Source organism: Phyllostomus hastatus, unplaced genomic scaffold (assembly GCF_019186645.2).
Source record: "Phyllostomus hastatus isolate PE091 unplaced genomic scaffold, TTU_PhHast_1.1 phas_scaffold_78, whole genome shotgun sequence".
Lineage (NCBI taxonomy): Eukaryota > Metazoa > Chordata > Mammalia > Chiroptera > Phyllostomidae > Phyllostomus > Phyllostomus hastatus.
In genome coordinates this window covers 10,550,992-10,575,205 of record NW_025334041.1, presented here as the reverse complement: position 1 = coordinate 10,575,205, position 24,214 = coordinate 10,550,992, and the positions used below count along the sequence as shown (strand labels likewise).

Below are 24,214 nucleotides of genomic sequence, written 5' to 3'. Positions count from 1 at the left end.
GCAGGCTCTCAGATGGCCCCTTACCATTTGTAAGGCACCAGGTGGGTATGGACTACTAAGACATTACAGCCCAAATCTGGAATGTGGTAAGGGAGCTTCTCTCAAGGCTGAACACTGAGCCGTTGTCCACTTTGTGTAGATGGAGAGAGGGCCAGAGACGGGGGGCAGGGGCAGGCTACATCAATTATTGAGTAACTAGTGGTTTGGCATGTTGGCAACAAGGAAGTCTGAAGAAGAGGTTGGACCTCTTTGTGTGGGCACTGTCTTATGTGAGTGCTCACCCAAGAGCACCCACTGATGATGGTGTCAATCATCAACTGGACGGGAAGGGCCATTCTGTGAATGTCAGTCAGTCCCCTCCCCAGCGACCTCAGCCACCCTGAGGCTTGCTCAGTGGGCTCACACAGAGTGTGGCCACTGTGGCAAGGATAGAAGCTATGCATGGACTTGACAATGTGGACTTCCTTCACCAGTATGATCTGGCTACTGTCACTGCTGAATGCCTAATCCGCTGACAGCAGGGAGCCAAACTGAGCCCTGATGCGGCATCATTCCCCAGGGGCCACCAGTCAACCACTTGGTAGCAAGTTTATGACATTGAACTCTCCCCATTATAGGAAAAGTCATTGGAATAGTATTGCAACCTACAAGACTACTGAAGTCTCAGACTTCAGAAATGGAGATTTAAGTCATCCCACCGGGGAAGAACCTCAAACCACTGAGGTGTTGCTTAAAGGCAAAAGGAACATAGAATGGACATCAGAAGAAGCTCTTTGCCAATTATTGTTCAACTGTTATTATTATCAGTCAACTAGTTTTGTTGACAGTTACAAAAACAAGAACTTTAGTAACTATGCATGTTTTCTTCTTTGCCCATTATATATATAATACTGAGTGTTATCAGTGGTTAACTTTACAATTTAGCTGTTAGATTACAGAATATCCAAGGTTCAATGGTGGCAAAAAGAGAAGAGGAATTATAGTTGATAACATTGTAATAACCACGTACGGTGCCAGGTGGGTACTAGATGCCAGGTGGGTGCTGGAAAAATCAGGGGACACACTTTGTAAAGGGAATGATTGTCTGACTGCTATGCCATACACCTGAAACCAATACGAAATAATATTGAATGCAAACAGTAATTGAAAATGTAAAAAATACAATGAAATATGAAATATTTTATACGGTCTGTGGGCAGTGTTCTCGTTGAGCCTGTGCACTAGTCACCTTGGTCCACCTCGGTGCTGGCGCGCTGCCCGGACCAGCACAATGGCCTTGGCCGCACCAGGCTGCCTCTGTCCCCATCTCAGCCACCCGATACCCCACTTCCGCCAGACTGAAGAATGGAGGCCTCGTCCGCTCTTTCCTAACACCACCCCACGACTCTGTTTTCTGATTTTATCTCCTTCAATTAATTAAACAGCACTTTCGCTAGCTTCTCCTCTTTTAGGCATTCAGATCACTTGGGCATTCTGCCGCCCGCGCCTAGACTCGTTGGAAGTGTCTAAAGTGGAAAAGGTAAGGTCTTGTTTTCGGTTGCCGTGCCAACCCCCAGCCAGCCTTTTCCTTCAGAGGATTTTTCTTGAGTGCTCTACACTCTCACAGCAACTCAGAATGTGACGGGAATCCTCATTTTCACGAGCATCTCGGCCAAGAGCGACGTGGGGCTGCATCCCTAAAATGAGTATCCACCCTGTACCGTGAGGGTTCCCCTTTTATCATCTTTAACGTAATCCTTTTAAGGCACAAATCCCCGGCGAATCCAAGCTACTAGGTTATGAAAATTCTAATTAAGGGCAAAAGCCATAGCTGCTTTTGGTGGTCATGCGGTGATACTGTCAACCTCATTGCCAGCCAAATTAACAAAATGCATTGCTAATAACCCAGATAATGCTGGTTAAGAAGTCAATAGCCAAATCCATTTAACTCTCAAAAGCTTCAATGCTAGTAAATCACATTTCTTGTTTGTGCGGCTGACTCCTAGAAGCTACGTATGGGTTATATTTTGAAGCAGCAGAAAAAAGGAGAAGGAAAGTTTTTATACTTCGGGAATCATCACACATAACATTTATGATCACTTTTGCTACAGGTAACACAATAGTTTACACTGAACATTTAACACATTAAACAGTAGTCATCTAAGATGAGTGATGTCGTGATTTGCCTGTTTTCTAGATAGCTATAGGTTCAGTCTGTACAGGATCGCACACACATTTTATGGTGATTGGCTTTAAAACTATCAAAACGTGAGGAACATGGAAAGTGTGCCCCCATATCCTCCGTGGCACATGGAAGATCTCTTCACCCATAAAGTCTTTACTCATTGCCGGAACTAGCACATGTAAGTTGCAACACAGACGTGGGCCGTGGGAGACACCACAGGTCTGACATCACCCCATGTGAGTCTGACCTCTTGCTGGTACATAGTCCCAAAGTTCCAATTCAAAGAGAGCTCTTGGGCCTCGCTCTGAATTTCAGTCAGAGGGTTCAGGCTTCCCGTTCCATCCTGGCCCCGGACTGCCGGCGGGGAGGGAGGATCCCGGCCTTCTCTGTAGCTGTCAGCACGTTCGCAAACAGACTTTCCTCCCTGGGAAATGTTGTGCAGCGGTCTGGATTTCAGTTTATAATTGCGCTATGAAGAAGAGTCTGAAAAAAAGAGTCACTTAAGAATCACTGCACAGCTCCATCTGGGATTTGGCCAACAGCTGTTGGAGTTCTTTTAAATCAGCTTTTTCCTAACTATGAGAAACAGGGGGTTGAAATTTTATATTTTCTCAAATCCTCAGCCACTGCGTCAAGTAGCTAAAAATGACGAAAAATAAAACAATATGGAGTATTTTCGGAATTATGCCATTCACTTTGGCTTTGCTTACCCCCCAAATGGAGAGCACTGAGCAAAGTTCACGGCAGCACATCTAATTTGAAGTAGATCCCTTTCCCTGGAGTCCAGAATCTTCTTCTCGGGGGTAATGTAGGGGAACAATCTGTTGTTGCTGGCGGGCTTAGCCTGTCACTGACAAAGGACTGCAATGACGAAATACAGTTTTTATTGTCATGGAAGAAAGGGTTGGCTTTCGAAATGTCTGGTAGCTTGAAAATTTAGAGCAAACAAGCAATCTATTTTAAGTCTCGTTGCTCCTGAGAGTGGAACTAGGTCACATTTTTCCTCCTTAACTCCGGGATAGATACGCAATCCTATTAAACACCAATTACTGCAAAATTCCTAAGATGGTCACACTCTCAGTTTCCCACTAGAAAACAGCTCAGACCATTCGACAGTGAGTATCAGAGAACACTTAAGAAGTGCCGGATAGGCAACAACTCAACCAGGAGCTGTGGATTCAGGGTTGCACCCAATAGGCCAAAGTCCCCGTCATGGCAGAACTCACGTAGCTTCTTCCAGGGGGGCTACTGGGATGAACTGAAACCCTAACAAAGCATCAATATGGTGAACGAGCGAGTGCTCTTCACTAAATGCGTGAAGTCACAGATGTGATAAAAACCATGGATAAAAAAAAACAGGACACCAAGAACTTCTGCGACATTCTCGTCCTTTATGCACCAGCAAGATCCCTGAATTCTTCACTGTCATGCTGATGGGTCTGAACCGAACGCTTCTGTTCCCTGGTCCCGGGGAGAGGGTTGTTTTCTGGAAACCATCTTGCCAAAGGGGGAAAAACACTGCTTTCTGGGCAGATTCAGACAGAGAGCTGTAAATGGTTCTGGCAGGATGAGTGCTAAAGGGAGAGGATATTAGCAATTAGGAAAAGGCTGTGTTGCCAGAGGCTACATATGATGGCATTAGAAGCCACATGCGGGAATTAGGCGGGGGACATGTGCAGGTCTGGTTAGGCTCAAAGCCTCCACCAGCCCACCGTGAAATGACTGTAGGACAGCTGGAGAGGCGGCCGCGTGCACCTCATTGTCTCCTGGACGGGAGCCCTGTTCTGCGGTGCAGAGTTCGGGGAGAGGGCCCAGACATCATGCCCACGCGCCTGCAGGCTCTGCTCCGTTCTGTCCGGGCCCCCGGCCCCAGTCTTGGTATCCAGGCCCGTCACACTGGGCCTTTTCACCTGGAAAAGCGCCAGCCTAGAACGTTCTCAATACAGCAGGGAGAGAGGAAAAAAGAAGAGAAGCAGCTGGAGGAGGAGGAAGAGGAAGAAAGGGACCATTGCTCTGCTCTGCAAGCGATTGGAGGTTTCAGACGGTGCTGGCTGGCCACAGAGCAGCTGCTCCTGCCCTCCGTCAGACGCGTCCCACCCACCTGGACACCTGGGCTCCCTTCCCCATCTGGCTCTAGTTATCTCAGCCACGCTGAGGGTTGTTTGTTGGTGGCAGTGAGGGCTTTTTGCTTTTTTCCTTTCAACCTCCCATTCATTTTTCCTGCCTTAGTTTTGTTTTCCTTTCAATAAGGCAAATCTTGAATCAATTCATGGGCCAGAGCGGCACAACAAGCAGCCCAAACATCATCAGGCTGGTTGGTTCACTTGCAAAATCTGCTATTACTCCAAAAGTACTTCAAGGACGGGCCTTCCCTTTTAGCCATGAACTTGCCTTCCCACTTCTCGGGGGGGCCAAGAGGAGACCTAGCACAGACCCACAGCTCCTCCTAGAAAGAGCCATCCCCGAAGCAGATGGAAAGGGTAGGAGTCTGTAATCACGGAGGAGCTTGGGCTTAATGCGTGGTCTGATTGCTGATATTTTTTTTTAAGAACCTGGGTCCATGTTTACTTTCATTGTTAAAGAGTTTATCATCCTGGACATTGAAAATGAATATGTTTTGCATTCCCTAACTTGAGGTGGTGCTCTTAAGTGGTTTTATTTGGTTTGAGCTACATTCTATTGTGTTACAAACGGGTCCGGCTCCTCCAAGAAGCCACAAGCTGTAGACACTGAATCGTTCGCCCAGAGAGAGAATTAGGAGGCGCTGGGAGCCGCTGCTGGTGGTTGAAACGGAGACCCAAGTGGAACAAAGTGCCTCCCTAGGCGACGTTCCAGCGCCTCAAGCCCATGTGGGGAAGGGAGAGTGTCGCAAGCTGCTGAGGACAAACCCCTGTGGCCCGGGGAAGCAAGGGCGATTCCCTGTGTCGGAGAGCGGACTTGGGCATCCTGGGGCCGGGGGCCAGCCAGGCCCAGTGGGTCAGCACGCTGTCCTCTGTTCCAGCCTGCAGTGCTGGTGGCCCAGGGACCCCCCTCCTTGTACAATCCCATGGCTCCTGGCTACCTCCTGTGGCCTTTGAAATCATCCATTGCCTTGTGACAACTCTCCTGAATGTGCCGAGACCAGTTACAAATACACTACGTCTCCGTGGGTCAAAGAATGATGTTAAAAACTGCAATGTGATTAAGTGAAGGAAACAGGACTTGGCCTTGTCTCCAATGTGAAAATGAAATAGAATCTGCAAATAATAAAAGGACTGGGAAGATTTGTATTAGAAGTTTAGAAGCGATTATACTTGTGTTAGGGGCCTCCGGGTCACTGTGTTTGAAACACTCGCATTTTTATGTGTTGACTGTTACTTCTCAATGTGACATGAATACCCAGGTTCAGTACATGCTCTATTCCAGAAATGCTTTCTCAGCACATACTGTGTGTTTGTTGCTCCACGGGGGAAGCAAAGCTGAGCTAATCCCCAATCTTGACCTTGAAATTTTGTCTCCTGTGGCTTGGACACCACCAGCCCCCCATCTTGCATCACAGAGCTTTCCTTCCTGTCTCAGGGCCTGGGTGAGACTCCATCCTGCCCCTCCTCAGACCCCGCTCCGACCCGGCTTTGATTTTCTTCGTGGTACCTGTCCACGTGTATCTCTAAAAGTATTGTTTAGTTTTGTGTGTTCTGGGGGAGGTGGCAAAAGTTATACGCAGAGACTAATTCCGTCTTTGCCAGCAGCAATTTATGTAGTACAGGTTTGCTGTGGGAATTATAATAATTTCATAAGCCAGTAGCATACAGGATAATAGCTCTTACTCGATAAACCAAATAAAGAAATAACACACTCCAAACAACATGACAGATTCATCACATTATCATTCCAGGCAAGGCACGATGAAGGAATAAAAGCCCAAATTTAATATAAGGTGTACCTTTTTATCCCAGTAGGCACTCCAAGGAGACAGCAAGCAACCCAAACTGATTTCCATGCAAAAGTAAAAGTCTGCCTGTGAAAAGCCTCTGCTCTCTACTCCTGGTGTTAAGTTGCTCTTTCACTCCGTGGTTTCGGGCCCAGGGGTGGGGACAAACAGCTCACCAAGCATCTCACCGCGCAGGCCAGCGGCACTTGAGGCTTCAAGGCTGTGGTTGCGTCTACAGCTGGAGCTGGGGGGAGGGGTGGACACCTAAACTCCACCACTCCCTCGGGGGTGCGCACCACCCGGTATCTGCCAGTGACTCAGGAACCCATCTCCATTTTCCTCCTTTGGGTCTTTCCCAAGATTTCCCAAGCTTCCCTTATCTCTCTAGATCTGATCTCTTGTTTTTATTTGATGGCATCTCTGCTGGGAACTCAGGGCTTTGTGTGGCGAGAGAAGCAGAAGAGAATGCAAACCCTTCACCGAAGACCATTCCGTGGCGACTGTCAGTGCGTGTGTTTGTAAACACCTGATATCGTAAGTAAACACCTGTTCTCATAAGCGAGTATATCCTAATAACACTGGATTGTTGAATTCTTCTTTTCTCGTCCTTGTAACGTTTCCACATTGAATGTGACTATCAACTCTTTTTAAAAAATTGTATTAATTTATTGTTAGGGAGCGGGGAAGGGAAGAAGAAAGAGAGGGAGAGAAACATTGACGTCAGAGGGAAATATCAACTGGTTGCCTCTTGTACGTGCCCCAGCGGGGGACTGAACCCTCAACCCAGGCATAAGCCCCGACCTCTTCCTTTGAGGGGCGACGCCCAGCCAACTGAGCCACACCAGCCAGGGCAGCTATCGACTCTTTGTCGTCTACTCCAGTCCAAGCAGAGAGAAAAGTTTTCCACTCCAGAGTTGGAAATTGCAGAACATTTGGAATTGGGGCTCAGAATGACACGCTGCCTGGACAGGCGCACCTCTCTCCTCTCTGGCCAGCCAACGAGAGAACACATTCTAGAAGCAAAGTTTTGTGGAGCTCAGTTTACTTATGGGGCCAAAAGAGAATCGCATTTCTTATTCTGTAAGAAACTAGAATTCTTAAAGACCTGTTGTTAGGTTTTCGACTGACACTTGTGAAGAATTTTCAGGGGCGGGGGGAGCTCATTTGAGGGAGCCCCGTCTGGTTAGAGGCCCCTTGTCCTCCGTCCGTCACAACTCTACCGAGAAAAACACATTCTGGTGAGACCGCACCCTGCACGAACTACCTCATTTGACTCCCTCTCCAGTGTTCCCCCACCCTGCCCAAGATCAGCTTCCGTTTCCAGTGCAACATCACTCCAAGTCATTTTTTAAATAAAATCTGCGTGCTTTCTCACTTTTGTTTATTTTTGCCCCAAAGCCTTTGACATTTCCCTCCAGTGAGTCACACCATGGGAGCATTTCGACACGACCTCTTTAAAGAATATTTCTTTTCCTGGGGGAGAAGGGAAGTTGGTAAGCGACAGCTGTCCCGATATGTTCCTACATAGCGTGTGGAGGTTTTAATAAAGAAATGCCATTTCACATGCCACCAAAGACACTCAGTGAATGGGCTTGCAAAAAGACAGCCTTCTAGGTGTTTCCCTGGCTCCACAGAGATGAGATGGAAAAACTCAAGCGTGGTGGTGCGGGGTTTATTCAAATCAGCTGGATGTGAGAGTCAGTCCTGGAACAAACCCTGTGTGGAACCCTCAGAGGTCAAGGCTGAGCCTTCTCCGTGGGTCTCCCAGCAGACAGCCATTGCAATAGAAGGGCTTCTCTTCCCGTTTGCAGTGGCAACCCCAAGGTCAGATCAACTCAGTGCCCCGGCCTCAGCACGACGACGCAGCAACAACGCTCAGCCGGCTTCCCCTGGCCTGCTCTCTGTGTGTGCAGTGAGGGCAAGGAGACCAGTGCGGACATCGCCTCTAATTCCAGATTCCACAGAACTCTAAATTTCTCTGGTGTCAACCAGCACGTGGCCAGACTCTCCGCCTCCTACCTGCTCTAACCCCTCTTCTCAAGGTTCCGCCATCCTCGCCTCCCCAGTGTCCGGCTGCCCAAGGGACCCAAACGCACTCCTCCTTAGGGCATCCTGCCAGCAGACTGAGTCCACCAGGGCCGGTCCTCGGGGCTCTGCCTCCACAGCAAAACCACCCAGAGGGCAGTTCTTTCTCTGAGATCCTGGGGCCAGATTTTATTTGTTTACATTTGTATATGCACATGTACATATATATGTACATGTATATGTATATATAATTGTATAAAATGCAAGCACACAATTTTATAAAAATCAAAATTACTTTGAAAATTGTCTCCTCTCCACCTAAGCCTATCACCCAGTCCCTTCTCTCTATTGTTACTAGTTTCTCATTCATCTTTCTAAAGACACTCCATTCTTTACAAAACGTCCGTGTCTCTCTCCCTAACCTCCCTTCCTTTCCTCCCTGCCTCCCTTCTTTCCTTCCTTCCTTCCTCCTTCCTCCCTTCTAAATGAAAGCACACTATATCATTAGCACACAATATAAAGCCACTTAAATTTAGACCTTTTTGTGCTCTCAGATGGTGCTCTCCAAACCTTTGAGCCTACATCCTTACCATTAGAAAGTCGCCAAAGGCGTACCAAATGTATCTAATTAATTATTCATTTATAAAGTATAATCATGCCCCGAATAACATTTATATTATGAAATATTCATCAAAATAGAAACTGTAAAAGGATAAAATAAAGGTGAAATTTTAAATAATTATTTTAAAGTTATATTTTTTGTAGTAGAAAATATTTTGCTTTTTAAAATAGGGCTGTCGCCCTGGCTGGCGTAGCTCAGTGGATTGAGCACGGGCTGCGAACCAAAGTGTCGCAGGTTCGATTCCCAGTCAGGGCACATGCCTGGGTTGCAGGCCACGGCCCCCAGCAACCGCACATTCATGTTTCTCTCTCTCTCTCTCTTTCTCCCTCCCTTCCCCCTCTAAAAATAAATAAATAAAATCTTTAAAAAAAATAGGGCTGTTAATATTTTTAACAGGATCCATGGGTTGAATACGCTTAGTCATGTTTGGCAAACCTTGGGTCACGCATTGTGAAATAGCAACTCAAATGTTTGGTTCTTTGTTCGCTTTATTTTGACTCTGGGTTTCAGATTCCGTCGGAGCTGAAAGAGACACCTTACAGAGATATGTGGATCCAAGTGGAAGAGATTCCTCACTTGCTGAGCTTTATTAACTCCCCGACTCATTTTTCTATCCCGCCTGTCTTTCATGCAAGGATGTTTGTTGAAATATTCCCCGACTTAGGGTGTTTTTTATAATATGCATACAGTAGATGGAAACATATCCAAACACTTGTTTTCAAATGCTCTTGCTGTGGATCAATTTCTTTTGAAAAGAAATTACTTTCTCACTAATTGTTAAAGGACCACTTCTACCTTAAAAGGGCAGATAACGTGTTTACTTTTTAAAAATACGTGCTAGATGACCTACTAACAGTAGCCGCTCACCAAGACAGAAGCTGGTGGCTCGTCTGCAACATCTGGCGTTTCGTCAGAAAGGGAATGAGCGCCTCATTCTCGGGTTCCGTGACTCCTCTAAACACGCTGCCCTGAGCTGGCCCACGTGGGGCCAGAGACCTATGTGGTCGTCCCATCGCATGGCGAAGTATCAGAGAGATCCTCCGGGAGGGCTTTGTTTATGAAATTAATCACACCAGTCACATCCTCTAGGCGTGTAAACTGCAATGCTTGGCCCTAAGCTGGACCCAGGACCATGAGAAGCTGCCTCACCCCTCCTCCTGACGACGGCCCCTCCTTGCGTAAGTTGTCTGCTTACGGTAACAGCGGTCACGTGACAAATCTGTCTGGGGTTGGGCCAAGGGAGGGCGCCTGAACCGATGGATGTTCCTGGGCATCTCACAGGGGGTGTGCCCCACCCCCACCACTTGGAGAGTTCTACACAAAGGACTCTCTCTGGTTAAACCCCGAAACTTGTTTTTCTTTAGCCTCTTTTTCTTTTCCTTCTTTAAAGTAAAATACCTGGCAGATTCAGTGTTCACAGGGGCGTGTACCCTTAGAGGAGTCGGCTAGGGGGCTCCAGGAAGGCCTGGCGAGGGGACCTCCCCCACAACACCCCCCACAGTCCTAGGGTGTGGGACCGAGAGACGATGAGAATGGCGACACCGACGACTTCCACGTGTGGAGCTATTGTTTTGTGTCGCCGTACCCTGTGCTCCGTGAATGAAATCGATTCTCTTCATTCCCTGGACTTTCTATAACATCTCCGCAAATGCTGAATGGAAGAATTCTGAACCACCGCTTCTGGGGGAAATGCAGGATTGGGTTCCTACCAGCTGCTGGTCACAATGGTTTTGTCAACTAGTCAATACAACACTATGTTTTATGTGTATTTCTGCTTTAAAAAAAAAACAACACATTTACTTTATGTTGATGCATTGCATGGAACTCATGGCCGACCGCATTAGAACTTGCGCTCACTGGAAGATTATCGAATATATTTTGCTCATGAGGCATATCCCAGACTTCTTGCATTTACAGACACTAGGCAGCACTTGGGCTCTATGCTCAGGAGCCCTTTGAACAGCAAAATCACCAACGAAAAGCACAAACGTGAAAAGCGTGGCACTAAATAGACCGGACAGGGACACTCCCCCGGTGGGAGGGCTGCCATGAGAAGGTGGAGCGCGTCCCCGTTGGCCCTCAGCTGACAGCGTGCGCGTATAAAGATGCGATCTTTTAGTAGGACATTTACTGATGTATGCATATTTTCAAATATGTATATTTTGATGCCAGGTTATCTCTCTCTCTCTCCCCCCCCCCTTTTTGTTATTTCAAAAATTGTACAAAATTAGGGCATTGTTTATCTGGCTAAAAGAAGTACAGAATCTACAGCCCAGATGAAAAATGGCTCACGACCAATGTGGCCTGTAGGCTGTTCGATAAACGTGTACACGTCAGATGAACCAACAAAGTTTTTTAAAAAAGAAAGAGAAGGAAGAGGCAAAGATTCAGTATGTCTTCTAACTTAAGGTCTCCTGCTTATCATCAATTGTTATATCATTACTTTTATATCTGAGATTTCTATTTCTAAGAATTTCAGGCTACTTTTCATGTTAAGACTTTCTACATTCCCAAGTCTTCCTCACCACTGTTACAACCTCACCGGCTCCTTCAGAGTGATGGCTGAGCTATTCTTATCTAATAGTATTCACCACACGCCTGCCAATGTATGGCCTGACGAAAATCTGCTCTTTATGTAACAAGATGTTGTTACAGCTCTATTTTTTCATTGTACTTTTCACATACTCTCAGGAGGAAATTTAAAATTTCTGTTCAAGGCCCCAACGATCCCTTTGTCCACAACTATCCTAATTGGTGTCTCAGAATCCATTCTTCCCATCTTTTAAGTTAAAAGTGTAAGTCTCATTCATGTGCCACATTTTCTTAAAGTTAATTTCAGGATGAACCACCTCTCCCTCCAAACAGGACCACACTTATAATTTCAAGGATGGTTTTTATTGACGAGCAACATTTTGCAGAGAGAGAAAAAAAGAGACAGTTTTCTTATTTATATGACATTTTCCATTTTGAAACTTTTCTTTTCAAAAATTCACACCCCTGACGTTCTCTTTGAGGAAAGGAGCTCATCCATCAATAAGGGTCCCACCCTTTTTCATAAATGAAGCGATTGATCATGTCATAAGCTCTCAGAGGCTGGTCAAAGGGTAAATTGTGTCCTCCACCCCGAACGATGAGCTGAAAGAAGGAAAACAAAAGAAAAATGGAAATTTTGAGAAAAGCATATTCTATTTTTTTCTTATTTTCTTCTTCTTTTCATGGCTTCTTTATTTATCTACTGAAAGCTTTAATTCAGATTGAAGTATTCTGAAAGCTTGCTTGGATACAGAACTTTTTTTTTTCAATATGCTAATGTCTAGATATGCTAATGTCTTGCTTTTGGCAGCTTTAACAATAGGGACCTGAAGGTGGGAAAGCTTTGAGGTCGCATTGTTATTTAATTTTACACAAAGTCGAGTTTATCATTAACTTGTATAAAACTGGAAAATTCCTTCTTGTCTTTTTCTGCCTGGGAGGGAGCTGTCTGCTCCCCTATGCTATGCTATAAATCTTACCTGGTTAGGTCCTGAGGTGGAGGGCACCCCCCGGGGGGACCCACCCCAGCTCAGCTCTGCCTGCAGCTGGGTGGAGAATTGACCCAATTCTACCCTTCATTTTGCTGGTCCACTTGGCCCTCTCACTGAGCTGTACTTTCCATGCCAGCCTTTACCATTAATAAATGAAAAACAAAACCAAAACAAAACAACGAGAAACAAAAAAATCCTTGCCTCCTGAAATTTTAGAAGGCCATTGTTTTTGGGCAGCATAGAGTTCTCCCAACATTTCATTGTGAACAATTTTCAAACATAGAGCAAATTTAAAAGATTTCCATACACACGCCATTTAGATTCTCTCATTAACCCCCACTTTGTTCATTTTCTCATACACGTATCCCACTATTTATGTATGAATCCATCTTATCTTTCTGATACGTTTCAAAGTCCTACAGCAATATCAGTACACTTTCCCCCAAAGTTGTATGCAAAATTAACGCACAATGACATGCACTAGACTTAAGTGTAGACTAAGTTTGGGTAGCAGTGGGCAGCTGTGTCTCCTCTCAGGATGTATGAAACAAGTCACACAATTGTAAGTGAGTGAATTAGCTAGAACCCTGGCTGCTGATGCAAACCAGTGTTTTTAATCAAATCATTGTCCTTGTCCAAAAACGCTTTCCTCTTGGACCAGACTTGACAGCTTAGTCACAGAACAGAACCTTTCACCCGCCTCTCAGCAGCCCTCCGAGGTGGGCCCGGGAAGCAGACCGCCGTCGCAGATGTGGGACCGGACTTACTGCTCCCACACCGTGGGAAACACCTGTCCTGTGCCACACTCCGCCGAGGGCCACCTGCGCCCTGCTGCGGCGACGGCGGAGCCCGTCCACCACCGGTGCCAAGGCTTGCATCTGGAAACCCAGTGTGTCCCACTTGTTGTCACAGGCTGAGAGTGAACAGATGGGCGCCAGGAGGCCCTGCGGAGGACTCTCGCGGAAAACGTTTGCTGTCCCCGTTCTCCCAGGCTAGAATTCTCTTCCTGTGAGTTCCCGTCCAAATCTCTGGCCTTAGCAGGAATCTGATGCGTGATTTTTGTGCAACCTCAGCTCAGCTGAGGACACAGGGAAGTTACGTTTGTGACAAAACCCAGCTGCTTCTACTGGAAATGAGTTTGGCAGCAATGGTCCAGCACAGCAATAAACCGAATACCCACGAGTTAAGGTCACCTGGTCTCCAGGACCAGAGCTGCCGCTAATGGGAGGGGGGGGCTAGCACAGTGTTTTACTGCCCGGGCTCAGGGAAGGGGGGCCGTGTGTCAGAGCGCGGGAGCACGACTCCAGGCATCGCAAGCTATGTGACTTTGGGCAAGTAACGTAACCTCTCTTAGCCTCTGTTCCCTGAACTATACAATAGGGAACGAAGTGTTTCCACTGGGGAGAGCTGTGAATTGTGGGAGAGGTTCATGGAATAACGCCCATAGAACACTTAGCACAATGCCTGGGATGATACTCAAGAAACATTAGTCATTGTCATTATTCTTCTGACAAGTCTCCTTCTTCAAGATCCAGCATCAAAATGCTTGTATCGACCACCCTCAAGTATTGTGTTCCCTCACTGTGATCCCTCCCGAGATCAATGATCTTGGTTTAAGGAGGTCGTTTAAAACTTGGACATGCATGAAAGTATCTGAGCTTGTTCCGGTGGGCTGCTGGGCCCTCTCCGTACAGGGTCCAATTCTGAAGGCCTCAGGCAAGGCCTAAGCATTTGCATTATTAGCAGTTCCAGGGCAATGCGGATGCTGCTGGCCCAAGGACTACTCTGTGAGGACTACTGCTTAGAAGAGCTTTTCCTGTTCTGTGACAAGCCATGCAATTCTCCATTGACTTCGAGGGAGGCTACAAATAGACGTTCATCGAACACTTACTCATGACCTCCCCTTAGTGTATTTCTTCCTGGTCATCTGCTCTCCTGGCCTTTACACACACATGCACACACGTGCCACTTACGTCCCTGACGATCACGTGGCCAGGGAGAGAGGACACGGTTGGGTGTCATAATTCTTATTCTCAGTGACCTGCCTGACCCTGGTCCAGTTCTGAGCTGCCATCTGTGATGACCAAATGCCATCACAAGGGTGTCGTTCAGACTGGAAAGGAAAGCTCCTGTAGGAGCAAAGTCTCCTTGCCACACATTCTCCAAGTCTGTTCTCCAGCAGGTTCACATACAGCATTTCACCGATATCACCCTCAAAAGTAAGTTTGTGAGTGCTGAAAAAGACACCCTTCTGTCGTTTACCGCCACGCTGTTCGCCACTCACAAGCGAAGGGCACCACCACTCCTCATGCAGTGGCACGTGTCAGGGCCATGATTACACGTGCAGATGGGAAGAGACCAATCTCCAGGCTCCTTGGGCAGTAACAGCCTCATCCCCAGAAACTGTGTGTTGGGGCTGTTCCCACACTGGAGCTGAACCGGCTGGACTCACGGGTTCCGGATGCTCCAGGGGGTCACAAATGCATCTGGATTTTAAAAAGGTTACAGAGAACGCGTTAGAACTTCAATTCACTTTGTTTGTTAGAAAATTGTCCAGTTCTCCCTGGAACTAGAAATGGGCACTGCCCATGGAGGTTTCCCAGTCGTGGCTGAAGCTCGAACCATGTGCCTCGTAGACCAATAATAAGCACTCATGCAGGGGCCATCGTACCATTATTTTCTGACTCTTTATGGTGGAAAAAAAAGGAGTTCTTTTCCCCTTTGGAGAGTAGAGGAAGGGCATAAGTTACAAGATTAATAAATCTAAAATTCATTGCAATAGTTTTTCAAAAAGAAAGGACTATGATACATGCTTCAGAAGGGGGAATACTTCTCTCCCAGGTGTCTTTCATTTCCATGCGGCGAGTCCTTGCTTCCCCTGGGAAAGTTCCCAATGAGAGTAGGGAGGCAGCTTGAAGAGGAGCTCAAACCTCCGTCGGTGTGAGCAACTTCACTGTCAAGAGCGAGTGTTACCCCCTAGGCCTGCCAACACCACGATCCGCCCCGTCCTTTCCCTCCGCCCCCTTTCAGCACCTGCAGTGCCAAACGCCTTCTCCCCCCCACACAGAAGTGTCAAGCAAGCAAGACCTTACTTGTCTTAGCAGAATGACAGAAAGCTGTCCTGCCTTTTTTCCTTTCTAAGAACCCACTTTACAACAAAAGGATCTGATGCAATTAAAAAGTAACCAAAACCTCACTTCCTCCATGTCCGGTTTTATATTTGACATCCACAAGAGGATAAAAAGCACAGTCCAACCCATTAATGACGCTTGCTCAATATCTAGCTTTAGGATGTATATTTGTAGTTCCTTTTGGGGACAGAATGAGCAGGGAAGAGAGGGTCGAGGTTCCAGCAGTGAGCGCTCTGGGCCAGGGGTGCCGTGGGGCCTGGGATGCTGACTCACTCACTGGCTTCTGGGTAACACCGAAGCAAGGGCCAGCCAGCCTGGCAGGATGTGATCTCCTGCACACAGCAGTGCGGGACGGCTGCGGCAGTGGTGTGCTGCGGCTCTCACCCTCGCACACCTCGCTGCCCCTCTCCTCGTCAGCGAGGTCACGGGAGTCACGAGGGTAGCGGGAACTCCGCCACGGGGGAGTGTCCCCACCACGGGAATTGATCGACACTGCAGGTCAGCGTGCCCCCTCTCCTCCCAACCCCCTTCACCCTCAGACCACTGGTTCTCTGACATGGCAACTCTCCTGGGGAAAGAAGAAACATTTGGGCGTTCTTTCTTTTTCTCAAAATAGATCAAGGAGACATCCACCCGAGTGGGTAAATCATAAGATCCAAAACTTTTCTGAAACCCTGGCTGGGGAAATCAGAAGAGCAGGAAGACCAGAAGGTCCTATCGTTGCCTGTGTCCAATCCTGAGTCCCCACTTGGTTCCAGCACAACTGGCAACGATTGTTTCAGGGCCATGCCACCGCTTTCGCCGGGACCTTCCGGTGGCGCCGGAGCCCATGAGGTCCAGAGCCGGCCTGTTTGGGACAACTGACCAGACAGGGCATCTAGATATAGCTGGGTTCCTGACCCACAGCCGAACGGGACCCAGGACCCTCACATGTCCCCAGGTCCCAGGAATTTAAAACTACAACGTGTGCCAAGGACACAACATTTTCATGGCAACATTTGTTGACAGAAAACAAGCCCCACGGGATTCACTACCAAAGCCAAGACCGTGCAAAGCAAAAACCAGGCCCTCGGTCCCTTTGTCTCACCCCTCCACCCACCCCTCTGCCCCACGCTGCCCTCTGCCTGGTTCAACATTCCCGCATGGAACTCTGTGGGCCTGGTCACACTCCCAAGTCAACAGCAGAAAAGTGACCGTTTAAAAAGCAAACCCAATTCCCTCTGTGTTCCTCAAAGAGTATTAATTTTTTAAACCCATCTTCCATGTGTGGATAATGCCTTAAATGTTAAGCTTCTTAGTTATTTATTCACTTCCCATAATGAAATCGTTCTCTGTTAAATTTCAATAGATTATTAAAAACCACTCAACAGCTAAGAGAAAATTATGCACCATTGCCTCGCTGTTCTACCTCACTAAATAGATCTGCTACCCAATTTATATTTTAAATAATACAATAAATTAGCTCCCTGAGTATTAGCTAAGTGCATATTTGGGTAGATTGATTTAGAGGCATTCTTTTTATGCTAATGAGTCTTCGCTAATGAAAAAGAGCCACAGGAACTAAGGGGACACTTGGCAAATAATCAGAGTAAAACTGGGAGTTGCTATTGTTTATTATTTCCTTTGTTTTCAGGAAGCAGGCTGTGTCCTTTGTAAGCAAAGGAAAAATAATTCAAATGCCAGGAATTCAATTTTTAAAAGGAGAAGACACTCCAGTCGGCCCCTGAGACAATGAAAGTTTTACAACACCTTCCACAAATTGGTTTCCCAGAATATTTTCCCTTATTCCTTTTATATGACGCAGAGAGGAAGTAGCCTTCAGCTGCCATAAACAATGCATCTTCTGGTTGGGAGGGGACTGTTTTGAACCACTCATTATCTCTGCACGTCTAGTCTGCTTCCTAGAAGACACTGTGGTGTGTGCAACTGGTGAGTGACAACAACATTCCTTGTGAATTGTACTATTCACACACACACAGACACAGACACACACACACAGACACACACACACACACACACACACACACACACACAATTAGAAGGGTTGTAGGCACGAGGCAGGGGCCAGTTTGATTTTAGTTCTAGTTTGCTGAACATTTGCTGAGTGCCAGGAGTGGGGCCGAGGAGTTTGCTACAGCAGAAACCACACAATATTCCTTTCCTTAGGGAGCTCAGAGTCGGACAAGGGAGGAAGGCACCTGAGGAGTTAAAAGAAATCCCAGTGTGGTACCTGTGGTGGGAAAGTTGCACAGAGAGATGCTAACTAAGAAGGAGGTGACTTAGATGCTGAGACTTCTGGGAGGACGGCTTCCCAGAGGTGATGCTGGAGCGTAGCTTTGGGAGGCACAGGAAGGTTTTCCAGGCTGTCTGAGGAGCAGAAAGGGCCTCCTGAGGAACAGGGAGGGCGTCCCACAGACATTGCTGGCTGACAACACAGCAGGTGTGTTTGGAATATTATGAGGTGTTTCTTTCCCCTCCAAATTCTAATTGAGAAAAAGGGAGAGCGAGAGTTCAGGTTGGGGAAGGAAGCTGAGGACGGATCAAACACCTTCACTCTTCTCGTAGACTTTGGGTTTGATTCTGCAGGGAGCAGAGTCAGGGAGGGGTTTCAAACGCAGGGGAAAGCACGACCAGACTTGTGTTTTGGAAAAAGCACAGAGCGGAGAGGAGACTGGAGAGGACAGAGACTAGTTAAGACCAGCTAAGGAGGTGCCTGTGAAAAGCAAAACATGTTAAACAACAACAACAACAACGAAAACCACATTTAGAGTGTTCTTGAATAGCAGCTTTTAAAACTTGTGCCTTTTCTTAAAACACCACAGGGGCAACTGATTTACTTTAGAATTTATAATAAGACAGGGTAGCCATCATTGTTTTAGTGTACCTAAAATGCTGCACTTTTTCTTATTGGTTTGTATAGAATCCATGTTTTTCTTTTTAAGTAATTCCTTGTGGTTTCCGTGTCGAGCACTAGGAAATGAATAAAGTCATGGCAGTGAGAAGGATGTTATAAAACAGATGTGAGAAATGCTGGCTAAGGAACTGGGGGAGTACTGTTTTGCCAATTACAATTTTTCTTAATTTTCTGGTAAGACTCACAACAGAGCAACTTGCTAAATAACTTCCCTTCCTTGCTGTTTCAATAGAAAAGTAATGGAACTTGTCCTGTGTTGGAAGAAGATTCATGTGTTTCTCCCACATGATCCAGGGCTTGCCTGCAAATCCATGCTATAAGCTGGAATCAGTTTATTTCGTTTAGTTACTTCTTATTCTGGGCCACTGTGGGTAAGGTAAGGGGCTGAAGGAATACATTTCTGATTTTGTTTTTCTGAGCTGGATATTTGGGTAGCCAACCTTAGCACAGGACATCCTGAAAGAAAAATGCGTCTGCATAAATGGAGCAGCACCAACACGTAGACGTGACTAGTTGCCTTGTTCATGCCACCCTTTCATTGTGCCCACGTGGGTGGTAGTCCTTCAGTCTGATGGTAGCCAGAGGAGAAGATGGGGAAGACAGCAGGAGGCAAAAGAGAAAACCATGAATGGTAGACATGGGAAAGGCCATTAAGCCCACCTTCCACTTAACAAACCCAGGCGACAGATGACAAGAGACAAGCCCAAGAGTTGGTGATGCAATAGAATAACCAGCATTCTTATACTTTACTAGCTAGGCTACATCAGTCTGGAAAATGTTTTGGCATTATCGAAAGAGGTTGAAGAAGCTCATCTTGTGAATTCTTCCATTCTACCTCTAGACATTGTTCTTAGACACTTACACACAGGCACAGGGAGACAAATGCAAGAAAGTGCACCGCAGCAGTTCTGTAGTAGCAAAAAACTGGAAACAGCCCAAATGTCCAGTAACAATGGAATGGATAGATAATATAATCATACAATGGAATACTATACAGCCACGAAAAAGAATAAAGTGCAACTGAACATATCAACCTGGTGAATCTCACAAAGAACTGAATAGCAAAAGCATTTTAAAGCAAAATACATACAAAGTAATCCCTTTCTCTAAAATTAAACAAGAAAAGTAAAATATTGTTTATGGAGATGTATATCTGTCATAAAACTATTAATTTTTTAAAATGGGGAAAAGATGATAAAAACAAAATCCAGGACAGTGAGGAAAGGGGATGGACTTGGGGAGGGCAAACTCATGGTAATGCTGCATTTCCAAACTAGCTGATAAGTATAAGGGTGTTCACTTATCATTGTTTTATCTTACACAAGTATTATATATATTCTTTCTATTATTCAATTTTTAATTAAAAAAAGTAAAAGAAAAACCACCTACTGATGCTGTCAAACTCACAAAAACAAATCTCTAAGAAATTTAACATGTTCTCTGTCATGCTTTTTTCTTCTGCCCAACACGGAGGTGATGAGATGGACCATATGGCTGAAAACAGTGAGTGGGGAGGATATAGAGAAGCAATCGAACAGAAACAAAGGCAGCAATGGGAAGTCCCCCTCTGGAAAGTAGCTCTAAGAAGACAGAGCTGGTGCCAGAATCTGAACCTTGGGACTCTGGCTGCTGCATAAAAAAATAAATTTCAGGAACTAAAACAAACACCCACACCTCCACGCTGACAGCAGAAGAGCAAGTTGCCAAACATTTGAGGGTTGTTTTTTTTTTTTGCTTGATTGTTTTTTACTCTCTAAATCCGAACTCCCATGTTCCTCTTCTTCCCTGTTTCCACGTGTTAGAAGCTAAGTACACATGGAAAAACAAAACCCAAAAGGCTGGGTGCTTCATTGATTGTCAACAGGGATGGTTCCAATTATTGTTCAACCAGAAGGAGCTCGGTGCTTCAGAAGCATCTCATTACTCAATTTAACCACTTTTCTTTGCTATTATTAGACTGCCATGTAGCAAAGTGTGGAGCGCCTTCCAAGCTAACACCGGATGCAATTACAGTAGTTTCACACCTTCCTGATAAATAATATTTAGTCCATCTCATCATCTGAGCCTTTAAAATATAGTATCTATTAAGGACTGTCCTAGAGAAAGAGCTTCTTCTTGCCCTGTGAAAACAGATTAATACCAGAAGTCAATAAAGGCAGTAGGAATAAATATTATATGTTATCAGGTGCCAGGTAGAGTGTCAAGTAGTGTATAAGCATTATTTCAATTATCTCTAATAATGAATGCTTCCATGAGAGACGTAGGTACTCATATGATACCCACTGCACAAATGAGGACTCTCTGGAGAGGTTGAGTACTTTGCCCAAGGTCATACAACCAGTAAGTGGTGGGACGGGCAGCAAACCCGCATCTAACAGGGTGTCAGTCTCCTAGTCCCTGAGCTCCAGAGTCACCGGAGTGTGGAGGTAGTGGGAGTAGTCAGACCTGCCAAGGGAATAAACTGGGAATAAAATTCAAGTCTACTCGAGAGCTAAGCTCATAGCTTCTGCATCTGCAGTCCCCAAAGGTGGTCTGTGGTTTGGGATGGGGAGGGTCTGTAACTTAACAGTTCAAATAATCTAGCTCATGGGTTCTTGGTCTTTTGTGGGCCATGGACCCCTATGGCTGTTGTCTCATGCAGCTCAGGGGCACCTCTCAAAATAATGGTTTTAAATATGATATAATGTATATATTTAAATATTTAAGTAAAATAGATCTCACACACAAAGCCCTTACAATGAAATTATCAATATAGTAAAAAATTTATGATGTAGTCATATAATACACACATATATATATATATGAACATATTCAATAAGAGTGGATCTGACCACTACTGGGATGGCCATAAATGTTGTTTCAAGATATTTTCAGCAGCGTATGCATTTGACCTGAAAATATTTCTGCTTTCTATTGGTGACAAAGTCACAGGCACCACTAATGACACCGCGGGCTGTTGCCTACACTCATAATGGCAGGAAATGCTAAATTTCATAATTCATAATGGAAGGAAATGCTGTTTTGGTTAGAGGTTAGTAAAAATAAAGATGCAATCTTTTTTCCCCTTCTGAGTTCACTGACCCCTTGAATCCTAACCACAGGCCCTAACCCCAGGTTAAGAGTCCTTAAAAACCTAGCCATCAGCTCACGGAGGTGCTAAGTTTATTCCTGAAAAGGCTTCAGTCTACATCGATGCATTTGAAGTTTTGCTTTGATGTGGAATTACTTGTAGCCGCCTATAATATCATTTGATCAAGTATGAATATCCAGAGGTACGTAATAAGGAATAAACACCCAGAAGCTCGTTCCCTGTGACTGGTGGGCCACATCTTTGCGAAGAGCCCCTCTGGAGGGTGTTGACAGTAGACCCTGCTTGATCTAATTGTCTCTTTGTTGGAAAGCAACTGTGACCTAAGTAAGGACTTTGCCCACGAGGGCCGCATCATTTCAGTGCAGGGCAAAGACTTGGCTGGGAAGAAGAAGCTAATGTTTTGAATAAATAAAAGAGTTTTTCTCCGAGTCTAAATTACCCGTGGTCTATCAGTGTTTTGGGAGAACAAAGTCCACTTGTAACCCTACAATGCATGGCATGGACTGAGGTCTAAAATTTAGCGTCAGGTTTTGGCTGAAGATTTCAAGGAACCGGAGCCACACCAGTGGACACTGCGGACTAGGAGACACTTTGCTCAGTGCAATGCTTCAGCTCAATGGCTGGTTTGTTAGAAGCAAAACTAAGGTCTCAGGTTTCTGGCTGGCCGGAAAGTAAGTAAAATAGGTCAGGGTTTAGAAAGCACGTTAGGTGTCAGAATGGAAATTTATTCAAACATAAGCCCCACAGGGTTCTTGCAAGATGAAGTCCATTTTAGTATCAACAGAGAGACAGACCACAGCATAGCGTAGGGTTCCCCCAAACTGCCTACATATTAGAATTCCCCAAGACACCTAAACACTGATTGATGCTCAGGTCCTACTCCAGATGAAGAAAAGTCAGGATATCTGGAGAAAAGGCCCAGGAATCTGCATTTGTAAGGGCTGAGCCACACCGATTCAGGAAATGTAGTAGGTTAACAACGGTCCCAGACTCTTTGCCGCTCTTCCCATCAAAATGCTGCTGGCCTCGCTCTAGGATTTGCTATGGCCCAGAGAAGGCAACGGAAAGAAGATTCTGGGACTTCAGAAGCCTGGCCTTCAAAGGAATGGCGTCTCTTTCTTCTCATTTTGGGGAACCAGCTGCCATGCTGTGAAGGCCAGGCCAGGACACTGCATGGTTAGAGGTCACCCAGAGAAAGCCCTGGAAGGGAGGAGACCTCCTCGCATGGCCCAGCTTCAGCCAGACTCTCAGCGGAACACAGCTGGATGTGTGACCTCAGCCTGTGTCATCGGAATCAGAAGAACCACCCAGCTGAGCCCGTTCCAGCCACGTAATTGTGAGAAATAATGAATTGCTGGTGTTTAAGCCACTACATTTTGATTATGATTTCAAACTAGTTTAAAAAACCCAAAAAACTATTTGCTGACAATGCTCTATTCTTTTTCCTTGAAAGATCTGTTGTTCTTATCTTGGAATCTTGACGGGAACTAAAAAGCAAGGCTGGATTCATCTTTCTAATGCAGATAGGACACAGAATTACACTGCTAGCTCAGGTGGAAGCTTCCCTAATACAAACGAAGGAAGACCAATCCCACGTGGTCTTAGGTAAGCCCCCAGCTCCCGAGGGCTTGCAACTACATCATCCGGTGGCCCTTGTGATGAACATGGAAATCCACCATCAGATCCCCCTTCAAGGGCGGACTTGTGCTCAGCTGTGGGGAGTTCCCTCAGCAGCAAGCCTCCAGCTGTCACTCCGTCAGAGTCTGCCTCAGCCACAGCGAGCAGTCTTTCCTAAAACGAGGCCTTTTCTGGGGCAGCCTGTGCTTGGAGCCTGAGAGAGGCGGGGATAGACAGGCCTGGCTGTTTTGACCTGGTGTGAACCCCTGATGGAAAGCACTCCCTCCGGAGCCCCCCGCCAGGCTGGCCAGGGCTCGTGAGGCTGTCCTACCACTGGATTTCCTCCTGTGCCAGTGTGGCTTCCTGCCCCTTCTTTCACCAGCTTCAGTCACTGATGAATGAATGTCTCGGGTCCCGGTTGTGGCCTCGATGCCTCCTTCTGGAGGTCCAGCCTGGGATGCCATGGGGCTAGCAGGTGTTAGTATGAAGGATGTGAGGCGTGGTTGGATTTCTGCATTCTGGCTCTCCGGCCACAGTCTGATTCCCTTAAATGGACAGAAGAACTCTCCCCAGGTCTAGACGATGGAGACAAAGAACCCATGAATGGGGACTTCTGTCTTTGTGGAAGGAAACAGGGCTGGGAGAGAGATGAAGATCCTGTTGAACGGTTTCTGTGACAAAGCCAAAACATTTCCCCAGGGAATTGGCTGCAGTTGGTAATCATGGTCTCAAATCTGTCTAGCGGTTCCTTCCCTTCATTACATACTGTCTTAAATGCTCATTCCCTCTCAGCCAGTCAGTTATTGCTCTTTGCTGACTCTGATTTTGTCAGTGCAATCAAAGGCAGGCTGAAGACCTTCCTGGAACTATCATTTCCTTCAGAAATAGTTCATAATGCTCCCAAAGCTGTTTAAAATCCTACAAAAGTGAGTTGTCAGCAGGAAGTCCAAGGAAGGCAGGCAGCCAGGTCTCTGTCATCCCCTCCGTGGACTATCTGTGGAAACACTCACATCCTCATCTGACCTTCCCTTCTGCTCAGAACACTGTGGTTCTCCTTTTCTCGGACTCTTGGTTGTACGTAGTCAATGGTACACAGTAAGGGTTATGTTGGTGTTAGAGAATCACAGCTAGGAACCTGGAGTTACATTTTCTGTCTGCGCACCATGTTTTCCTCCTCCTCCTGCTTCTCCTCCTTGTAGGCACCCCCTTTATTTTA

At 46.2% G+C, this 24,214-nt stretch overlaps 1 protein-coding gene across 2 annotated transcripts in view; it reads right to left on the bottom strand.

Moving 5' to 3' along the window:
• Positions 1–11,597: 11,597 nt before the first annotated feature.
• The window catches only part of CPVL (carboxypeptidase vitellogenic like), a 105,152-nt gene continuing 92,535 nt past the window's right edge, over positions 11,598–24,214 (bottom strand). For both annotated transcript variants that reach the window (XM_045828009.1, XM_045828010.1), the window contains one exon: positions 11,598–11,856. In XM_045828009.1, coding sequence (XP_045683965.1) covers positions 11,752–11,856 — 105 coding nt within the window. In that variant the 3' untranslated portion in view covers positions 11,598–11,751. The remainder of the gene's footprint in view (positions 11,857–24,214) is intronic.